We start from the raw sequence: 9,874 nt of genomic DNA on the forward strand, positions 1-9,874 counted from the left end.
CTTCGTTAAAAATTGAGATACCGAGAACCACTTCCAACTATTATAATGTAAATGGTATCTTCGTTAAAAATTTGTTCTGCAAGGTCATATCTCTTTCGAGACTGAAAGCTCAGAAGTATCATCTTCCTGCAGCAGAAGTGACCTTCTGAGAATAACAATTATTTTCTTTCAAACTATGAAAAATATCACTTTTTTTTAAAAAAAACCCTTAAAGGAGGGGGATAAATTGGACAAAATGGGAGTCTTTCAAAAATTCATCTGGGTTTTAGCACCCTCTCTATCAGATTGGTCCTAAAAATAAATTGTGATCCTTCTACACCTTCACATGAGGGATGGTCAGTTCAATTTGATTTTTGCCTCCCTCCTGCGAGACTTGACTCAGTACCCGTCAGGATGTGGGGCTCAGGAAGCGTGCAGGGGATATTCTCAAAAGTAGTACGACTCCCTCTCCAGAACAGAGCGGGAATCTCCTGCCTTTGTCACCTCTTCCCCCCCCCCCCCCAAATCTTTTTGTTCATACACTTGCCAGCATTCTCTCATACCTTGATGAAGGGCCCAACCTCGAAATGTCGGTGATGTATCTTTACCTTTGCTACATAAAGGACCCTGCTTAGCTTCTCCAGCATTTTGAGTTTTTAACTGGAACTCCTTCATGCTCACTGCCAACAGTGAAAGCACGGATTTGAGTAACTTTATTTGAATAAACCTCCATCCGGGCAGATTACACTTCCCACTGAAATTTTCCAGAAAGATTAAAGAAGAAAGTTTAGAAATGAATTTGTGACCGCAGAGGTCATTCAGCTTATCAATACCAACCCCAGTCCGGCAATCCCAACAGGTTCAATCCTCTTCTTTCACATTCTGTGAACGGTGAGGCAGAATAGCCAATTTCTGCCCTTGTCTTATGGCCTCTGGCCATCCACTTCTTTTCACAAAAATAAAGCTATCTCCTCTTCCTCCACTCACACAAGGACAGGACATCTTCATCTCTTTTATTCCCAAGTCAACTCAGGCGAAGCAAGAGTGGGATCAATTGGTGTTGGCAGCCAGCTGTGTGACAGCCATCACCAGCAAAACAGTGCAAGGAGTAAAAGGGTGGGACAGGGACCAAATCATCAGCCCATTTTGCTGCATCAACTTCAAGTTGACAGAATGCCTCCAAATGCAAGGTTCTCAATACCAGTGACTGCATGTGGACTGCAGGCTGCAAGGGCAACTGCATCATATCAGGAACTACCGCCCAACCAGTAAAACAGTGAACACTCAACTGCAGCAATGGAGTTCCAGCAAGATGAGGGTTTCCTCGAAGCACAAATAACATTGAAACCAAAAATCTTAATTTTTGACCCAGTTTCTCTTCAAGGGGCCTTGCTGAAGGGAACAGGTCGCGGGGACCTCTGAAACCAGAGCACAAAGGTAATGTCAGAAAATGCAAGGAGGAATTAAACGAGGGGCATCCCCTCCAGCTCGAGCAGCAAGTGCTGGGAGCAGATCAGCAGTGGGGCTAAAGCAACGATGAACTAATGCATCCAACACGCGATAAGATCCCGTTCCCTGCATGCCACATGCTGTCACTGACCCAGCTCACTCCAGTCCTGCAGGCGAAGGCCGAGAGGGACACACAGGGAATCAAATCCGCTGGACCTGCGGGACCTTTCAATGGGTCAAGTTTTCGATGCAAATAGCCGCTATTTTTTTTTTTGGTTGATTCAATGAAAACTGTTGTCAAAAGGAACAATTTTAAGGAGTTGTTGAGGCTTCCTTGCATTTGCTCTTTACGAGTTCCGCAAGTCTCAGCCCGGGATCCCGGCAGCTCCGGAGCCGCGTCCCCCGCAGGAGGAACCTGGGGATGCGCCAACGCTGGGGTCTGAATGTGCTTCAAACGGCGCTCGAAGGAGGAAAACGGGGGGGGGGGGGAGAGGACGGGGGAAGAGCCAGACTAGGAAGCCGGGAGGGTTGGACAATCTGGCCATGAGAGCAACACTCTGCGAGCAAGAACCGATCCATTCCGCAAAACAGCTGACAATTTTTTTTTAAAGGGATGCATCTCTGCTCCTTTGGGAGGCAGCGCGCAGGGACGGGCTCCCAAGCAGCCGGGTCGGGCTCTCTGAAGGTCACGGCGACGCCGGAGGGGCTCAGGTAGTCTCACAGGGTCCAGATCTGGGGGGGGGGGGGGGGGGGGTACTGTCAGCCTTCACGCTTCGGCCCCTCTCCGTCCCGGACTGGGACTGGGGAGGTCAACCCCGTCTGCACCAGCACCCGGCTCGCAGCGTCCGGCCAACTTCGCCCATCCCACATCGTTGGAAGCAGCTCGCTTCGCTGCAGTCGCTGAGTCAGACAGCCTCCCTTAAAGGGGCGGGCCATGAGAGGGAGCAGGAGCCTTCGCCGTCATTTTATTCTGATTAAAAGGCAATCGCCGCTGGAGGGCAGGTTTTTTTTTTAAAAAGGGGCAATAATGTTGCGCCCTTGATGTGAGACGAGGCGTCGCCTCCTCTCTGCACTGCATTGAGGGCAGGGACGCGTGGTTGTAAAATTCCCCTCACCTGAGAACTGGGGCTGCATTGGCTCCAACACCATCCCCTTTAAGGTCCACAGATGCTGTCGAGCGAGAGAGAAGGTGCTTTCAATGGCAAACTGGGTTTTATTTGACCACGCAGATAATATATGGGGGAAACTTTGGTAAAGGGAACATTTCTGTCGCTCTGAACTGCGGTGTGGAGAGATGGAAGACGCAGAACTTTGCAGAAGAAGGTCACTGTGCAAGGGGTTCGGAATCCACGAATTCTCCCAGTGCGGCTGTGCGGACAAACCAAGGAGAAGCATTTCGCAATACGGCACTGGGACAGCACGGCCATTCGGCCCAAACAGCCCCGGCTGACTTCCCACGCGAGCATCCGCCTCATTCATTTTACAATCTTGCTTCTTCCCCTCCAGATACAGATAACCTTTCCAAAAAACGGAAAATGCACTTGACTGAGAATGCAATTTTCTCTCTATTTTTTCTAGTCCGACCAGAAAGGACTGCAGATTATCGCTAACTTTTGCTAAATTAAATAAGCCATTTGAAAATGCTATGAGAACCAATTTTGCAATAAAATGTTAAACCTTTTAGTGTATGCTTAATTGCAGGTGAATGGCATTCCAGGAAGACGTTACACTGTTGCTACTTGACCGAACAGAAAGTTACCTTGTTTCCCCGGCTGCGACCTCCCGTTCCAACTGCTCCCGACTTCAAGATGTTCTGCTCCGCTCCGTTGCGCTCCCGCAGTGTGTGAACACTGGGCTGAGTCGGAACGTGTTCACAACTGAAGAAAGAGGCCAATCTTAATGGGTCCTGATGCAATCCCAGCCCTGAACGTTACTTGTCAGCATTAAATAGCCCCTGAGAAGTCGGAGTGGGCAGTCTTCGCCCATCGGATGCATAGATTGCGCTACAAGACCACAGTCTCTCAGTATTGACTGGTGACCCTCCAAAAGGGAGGGCGATGCTTTGTCTTGTCCCTGCGTGTCCTTGCAAACTCATGAGGCAAGTTAGGACTTGCCAGCGGTCGTGGGAGGGATTAAACTTTATTCTGTGCAATGGAAGACTTGGATTGATGTCGTGCCTTTAATAAGGATCCGGAAGTGCAGCGGAGGGGGTGGGGCAGGGGATATCTGCACGATCCGAAATGCAGCAGTAACTGGGTACCGATATCATGATGCTGATGGGCTTCAGAGAGAACGAACAGGCCCTTCAGCCCATCTGTACTGACCATATCGGCATTTTAGCCCGAACCCTTCCCGGGCTTTCCAGTGTGTTTCTGTGCCCGTTGAAGGTTGAAATTGTTCCTGCTTCTAGTTTCCTCTAAATTAAAGAGTTAATCAGTCAGTCCTTCTTAAATCTGCGCTCCACTAGAATCATCAATTGTGGGAAAAAAGATTGTGAGCATTCACTTTATCCAGGCACTTTGCGGTGAGATGAACCTCTGTGAGATCGGTCCTCAGTGCCATACACTCCAGAAATAATGACACAGCGGGTCAATTCGCACCCTATAACGGAATCCCTCTTGTCCTGGAAACATCCTGGCGATTCTCCACAGTAACTTCTTGATATCAGTCTTGCAGATCAGAACGTTGTCTGTACGTTTTGCCTGTAAATGCATCGGTTTCCATCCACCCCTCAAAACGTATGGGGTGGGGTTGGAGGTTCATTGGGCTGCACGGGCTCAAGGTGCAGATTATCGTTCTGTCACTCTAAATTTAAAAACAACACTACAGCTTTCCCTCAGTACTGAATTCACCCAACACTGCAGCGTTCCCTCAGTCCTGCTCTCACCAACATTGCAGCATTCCCTCAGTACTGAACTCACCAACACTGCAGCGTCCCTCAGTACTGAACTCCCCAACACTGCAGCGTTTCCTCAGAACTGAATTCCCCAACAATGCAGCCTTCCCTCAGTACTCAACTCACCCACACTAAATCCCCAGTGCTGCAGCGATCCCTCAGTACTGAACTCCCGAACTCTGCAGGATTCCCTCAGAACTGAATTCCCTAACACTGCAGCTTTCCCTCAATACTGAATTCCCCAACATTGCAGCATTCCCTCAGTACTGAACTCCCCGATACTGCAGCATCCTTCAGTCCTGCTCTCACCAACATTGCAGCATTCCCTCAGTACTGAACTCACCAACACTGCAGCGTTCCCTCAGTAATGAACTCCCCAACACTGCAATGTTCCCTCAGTACTGAACTCCCCAACACTGCAGTGATCCCTCAGTACTGAACACCCAAACACTCCAGCGTTCCCTCAGTACTGAAGTCACCCACACTGCAGCCTTCCCTCTGTACTGAACTCCCCAACTCTGCAGCGATCCCTCAATACTGAACTCACTCACACTGCAGCCTTCCCTCAGTATAGAACTCCCCAACTCTGCAGCGTTCCCTCAGTATTGAACTCAATTCAACACTGAAGTGTTCCCCCAGTACTGAATTCCCCAACAATGCAGCCTTCCCTCAGTACTCAACTCACCCACACTAAATCCCCAGTGCTGCAGCGATCCCTCAGTACTGAACTCCCCAACTCTGCAGGATTCCCTCAGAACTGAATTCCCTAACACTGCAGCTTTCCCTCAATACTGAATTCCCCAACATTGCAGCATTCCCTCAGTACTGAACTCCCCAACACTGCAGTGATCCCTCAGTACTGAACACCCAAACACTCCAGCGTTCCCTCAGTACTGAAGTCACCCACACTGCAGCCTTCCCTCTGTACTGAACTCCCCAACTCTGCAGCGATCCCTCAATACTGAACTCACTCACACTGCAGCCTTCCCTCAGTACAGAACTCCCCAACTCTGCAGCGTTCCCTCAGTATTGAACTCAATTCAACACTGAAGTGTTCCCCCAGTACTGAACTCACCAACACTGCAACACTCCCTCAGTACTGAACCCACCAACACTGCAACGTCCCTCAGTACTGCACTCACCAATTCTGCAGCATTCCCTCAGTAATGAACTCCCCAACACTGCAGCATTCCCTCAATACTGAACTCACCAACACTGCAGCGTTCCCTCAGTAATGAACTCCCCAACACTGCAATGTTCCCTCAGTACTGAACTCCCCAACACTGCAGTGATCCCTCAGTACTGAACACCCAAACACTGCAGCGTTCCCTCAGTACTGAACTCACCAACACTGCAGCGTTCCCTCAGTAATGAACTCCCCAACACTGCAATGTTCCCTCAGTACTGAACTCCCCAACACTGCAGCATTCCCTCAGTACTGAACTCACCAACACTGCAATGTTCTCTCAGTACTGAACTCCCCAACACTGCAGTGTTCCCTCAGTACTGAACTCCCCAACACTGCAGCACTCCCTCAGTACTGAACCCACCATCACTGCAACATCCCTCAGTACTGCACTCACCAATTCTGCAGCGTTCCCTCAGTACTGAACTCACCAACACTGCAATGTTCTCTCAGTACTGAACTCTCCAGCACTGCAGCGTTCCCTCAGTACTGAACCCACCAACACTGCAACGTCCCTCAGTACTGCACTCACCAATTCTGCAGCGTTCCCTCAGTACTGAACTCACCAACACTGCAATGTTCTCTCAGTACTGAACTCTCCAGCACTGCAGCATTCCCTCAGTACTGAACTCCCCAACACTGCAGCACTCCCTCAGTACTGAACCCACCAACACTGCAACGTCCCTCAGTACTGCACTCACCAATTCTGCAGCGTTCCCTCAGTACTGAACTCACCAACACTGCAATGTTCTCTCAGTACTGAACTCTCCAGCACTGCAGCGTTCCCTCAGTACTGAACTCCCCAACACTGCAGCACTCCCTCAGTACTGAACCCACCAACACTGCAACGTCCCTCAGTACTGCACTCACCAATTCTGCAGCGTTCCCTCAGTAATGAACTCCCCAACTCTGCAGCGATCCCTCAATACTGAACTCACTCACACTGCAGCCTTCCCTCAGTACAGAACTCCCCAACTCAGTATTGAACTCAATTCAACACTGCAGTGTTTGCTCAGTACTGAACCCACAAACACTGCGGCGTTCCCTCAGTACTGAACTCACCAATACTGTAGCATTCCCTCAGTACTGAACTCCCCAACACTGCAACATCCCTCAGTACTGCACTCACCAATTCTGCAGCCTTCCCTCTGTACTGAACTCCCCAACTCTGCAGCGATCCCTCAATACTGAACTCACTCACACTGCAGCCTTCCCTCAGTACAGAACTCCCCAACTCTCCAGCGATCCCTCAATACTGAACTCACTCACACTGCAGCCTTCCCTCAGTACAGAACTCCCCAACTCAGTATTGAACTCAATTCAACACTGCAGTGTTTGCTCAATACTGAACTCACCAACACTGCAGCGTTCCCTCAGTACTGAACTCACCAACACTGCAGCGTTCCCCCAGTACTGAACTCCCCAACACTGCAGCACTCCCTCAGTACTGAACCCACCAACACTGCAACGTCCCTCAGTACTGCACTCACCAATTCTGCAGCATTTCTTCAGTACTGAACTCACCAACCCTGCAGCATTCCCTCAGTACTGAACTCACCAACCCTGCAGCATTCCCTCAGTACTGAACTCACCAACCCTGCAGTGTTCCCTCAGTACTGCACTCACCAATACTGCAGCATTCCCTCAGAACTGAACCCACCAACACTGCAGCATTCCCTCAGTACTGCACTCACCAATACTGCAGTATTCCCTCAGTACTGCACTCACCAATACTGCAGCATTCCCTCAGAACTGAACCCACCAACACTGCAGCATTCCCTCAGTACTGCACTCACCAATACTGCAGCATTCCCTCAGTACTGAACCCACCAATACTGCAGCATTCCCTCAGTACTGCACTCACCAACTCTGCAGCGTTTCCTTTGTCCTGAACTCACTCCAACACACCAGAAAAAATGCAAATGAGTGGAATTTGAACCTACAGCTTGGTCTTGTCTTATTGTTCAGCCAGTGATGTGATTTCCCTCAGTTAATGCATGTTACTTAAAAGCGGTGTTACTTTTTTCATGGGATGTTTCGGCAAATGAGCACATTTTGTGGAGAAATTGCACAATCAAAGTTCTTCATATCTACACTGGCGACTCTTCAGGACCTACCTCAGTTTTTCAGCAAATTTCTTCGACAGACTGATTCCAAAGTTCACTTTTAAGTTTATTTGTCATTTGATTGTTCCAGTTCAACCCAATGAAACAGTGTTCAGTCCACGTTGCAGAACAGTGCAAAACACGCGTACAGACCGAATGCACACACAGGCAAATAATACATGCACATATTGCATTTGCATATAGTAAAATAAATATTCCTAATAAATCATAGTCACGGAGATTTCCTTCACTGTTCACTTCTAAAATGGGTGCCAGTCTATTTGGAGACGGTGGCCAAATATGCTGGATTTTTTGTCAAATTAGTCCGAGACAAATTTTTTTAATACAAAATCAAGGAATGTGTGATTTCTTGAATAAAGGGACTCAGTGATTGTGCAGCATTGAACCTGGAACAGGAGACCATCCATTTCTTCTAGAGCTATTCTCAACGGGGGCTACAGCACATTTAATTGGGTCCATGGACAGAAATTATGAAGTATCTTTTATGTTTGTTATGTAGTCGATCATGGAGATGTACGGAATTAACCAACTAAAATACAGCTTCACAGGGAAGGGGGCACATAAACTCTGGGAAGGATCTTAAAAGGGCCATAGCCAAAAAAAGTTGAGATGGCTGTTCCAGACTGCAGTAAGATCACAGCTGATTCAATCCTGGCCTTAACATTACCTCCTCTGTCAGTGTCTCTCAGCTCCATTTGAACAGAATTTGTGGCTCCACCTTCACAGCCCTTTCTCTTGGAGAGAATTCCAAAATACTTGTCTCACCAAGAAGAAATTCTTCTTCCTCTCTGAAGTGGGCAACTCCATAATTCTGAAGCCTACTGCAGGGAACAAACTCTTCATGTTCACACAAACATTCCTTTCCTGATTTAAAAAAATTTAATTTTAGACATATTGCAAAATGACAAGCCATTTCGGCGCATGAGCCCGTGCCACCCAATTAACAATTAACTTACAGCCCCCGGTACATTTTGACCGGTGGGAGGAAACTGGAGCCCCCGGGGAAAACCCATGCAGACATGGGGAGAACATACAAACTCCTTAAAGACAGCACAGGATTCAAAACCTGGTCCCGATCGCTGGCTCTAAAATGATGTTGCATGAACTGCTACATCCACTGAGCTGCCTAATCAATAAGATCATCTCTTCATTCATCGGAACTCCAGTGTTCAATCCTTCCTCGGATATAATTGCAGGAATTAACTGTGAACCATATCTTCATTGATTCCAATATGGAGGCCAAGACTATCCCTTGAGGTATCACCAACTTTCTGTGAAACTGCATCAAAGTGTTCCTGCTTTTATACTTCATGCCCAGCCAACATTCCATTATCCTCTCGACCTTTTTCAGAATTCACTCGCACTCCCTCATTTTGGACAAGAATGACCACATTTCCAAGATTTCTTGGTGTTGCAACATTCCATCATCTCCTTCCATCTAATTGATCATTTCTCTTTGTCCTCCCAGAGTGGATGACCTCACATTTTCACACATTATTCTCCATCTGCTAACTTCTTGCCCAGTCACTTAGTTTATCCACGCCCCTTTTCCTGACTCTTTGTGTCCTTTTTACAACCCCCAAACCCACCTCTCTTTGTACCATCAGCAAATCCAATGAATTTGCTCCCTTCAGTCATGGATATTCATCATAAATTGTGGGTACGAACAGTGATCTCTTTCTCTCAGTTCTGTCTTCTCTGCTGATATATTACCCCCACCTGCCCACTCTCTTACGTTGTAGAGTCTTGGACGTAGACCAGGATATCACAGGCAAAAACCCTCCCCACTGTAAAGAACACCTGCAGGGAACATTGTCGTCGGAGAGCAGCAGCAATGATCAAGGATCCACACCACCCAGAACCTGCTCTGTTCTCGCTGCTACCATCAGGAAAGAGGTATCGGTGCCACAAGACTCACACCACCAGGTTCAGGGACAGCTGCTCCCCCTCCACCATCAGACTCCTCAACAACAAACTCAATCATGGACTCATTTAAGGACTCTGACTTTTGCACTTTAATGATTTTCTTTCTCTCTGTATTGCACAGTTAATTTACATTTCTTAATTTGTTTACATGTGTGCATTGAGTCAGGTTTTTTTTGCGCTACCAATAAATGGTAATTCAGCCTCACCCACAGGGAAGAATCTCAGGGTTGTATGTGATGTCATAAATGTACTCTGACAATAAATCTGAAATCTGAGTTATTTTTCACGTGGAATTTTAATTGAAGACCAGGG

At 47.9% G+C, this 9,874-nt stretch overlaps 1 protein-coding gene across 1 annotated transcript in view; it reads right to left on the reverse strand.

The window, feature by feature from the left end:
- Positions 1–4,142, reverse strand: part of LOC138752960 (uncharacterized) — a 59,582-nt gene extending 55,440 nt beyond the window's left edge. Inside the window, exons 1-2 of the mRNA XM_069915560.1 lie at positions 4,010–4,142; positions 3,188–3,351 (exon numbers count right to left, since the gene is read on the reverse strand). Of these exons, the coding sequence (XP_069771661.1) occupies positions 3,188–3,351; positions 4,010–4,142 (297 nt within the window). The remainder of the gene's footprint in view (positions 1–3,187; positions 3,352–4,009) is intronic.
- Positions 4,143–9,874: the final 5,732 nt, after the last annotated feature.

This window comes from Narcine bancroftii, chromosome 2, assembly GCF_036971445.1.
Source record: "Narcine bancroftii isolate sNarBan1 chromosome 2, sNarBan1.hap1, whole genome shotgun sequence".
Lineage (NCBI taxonomy): Eukaryota > Metazoa > Chordata > Chondrichthyes > Torpediniformes > Narcinidae > Narcine > Narcine bancroftii.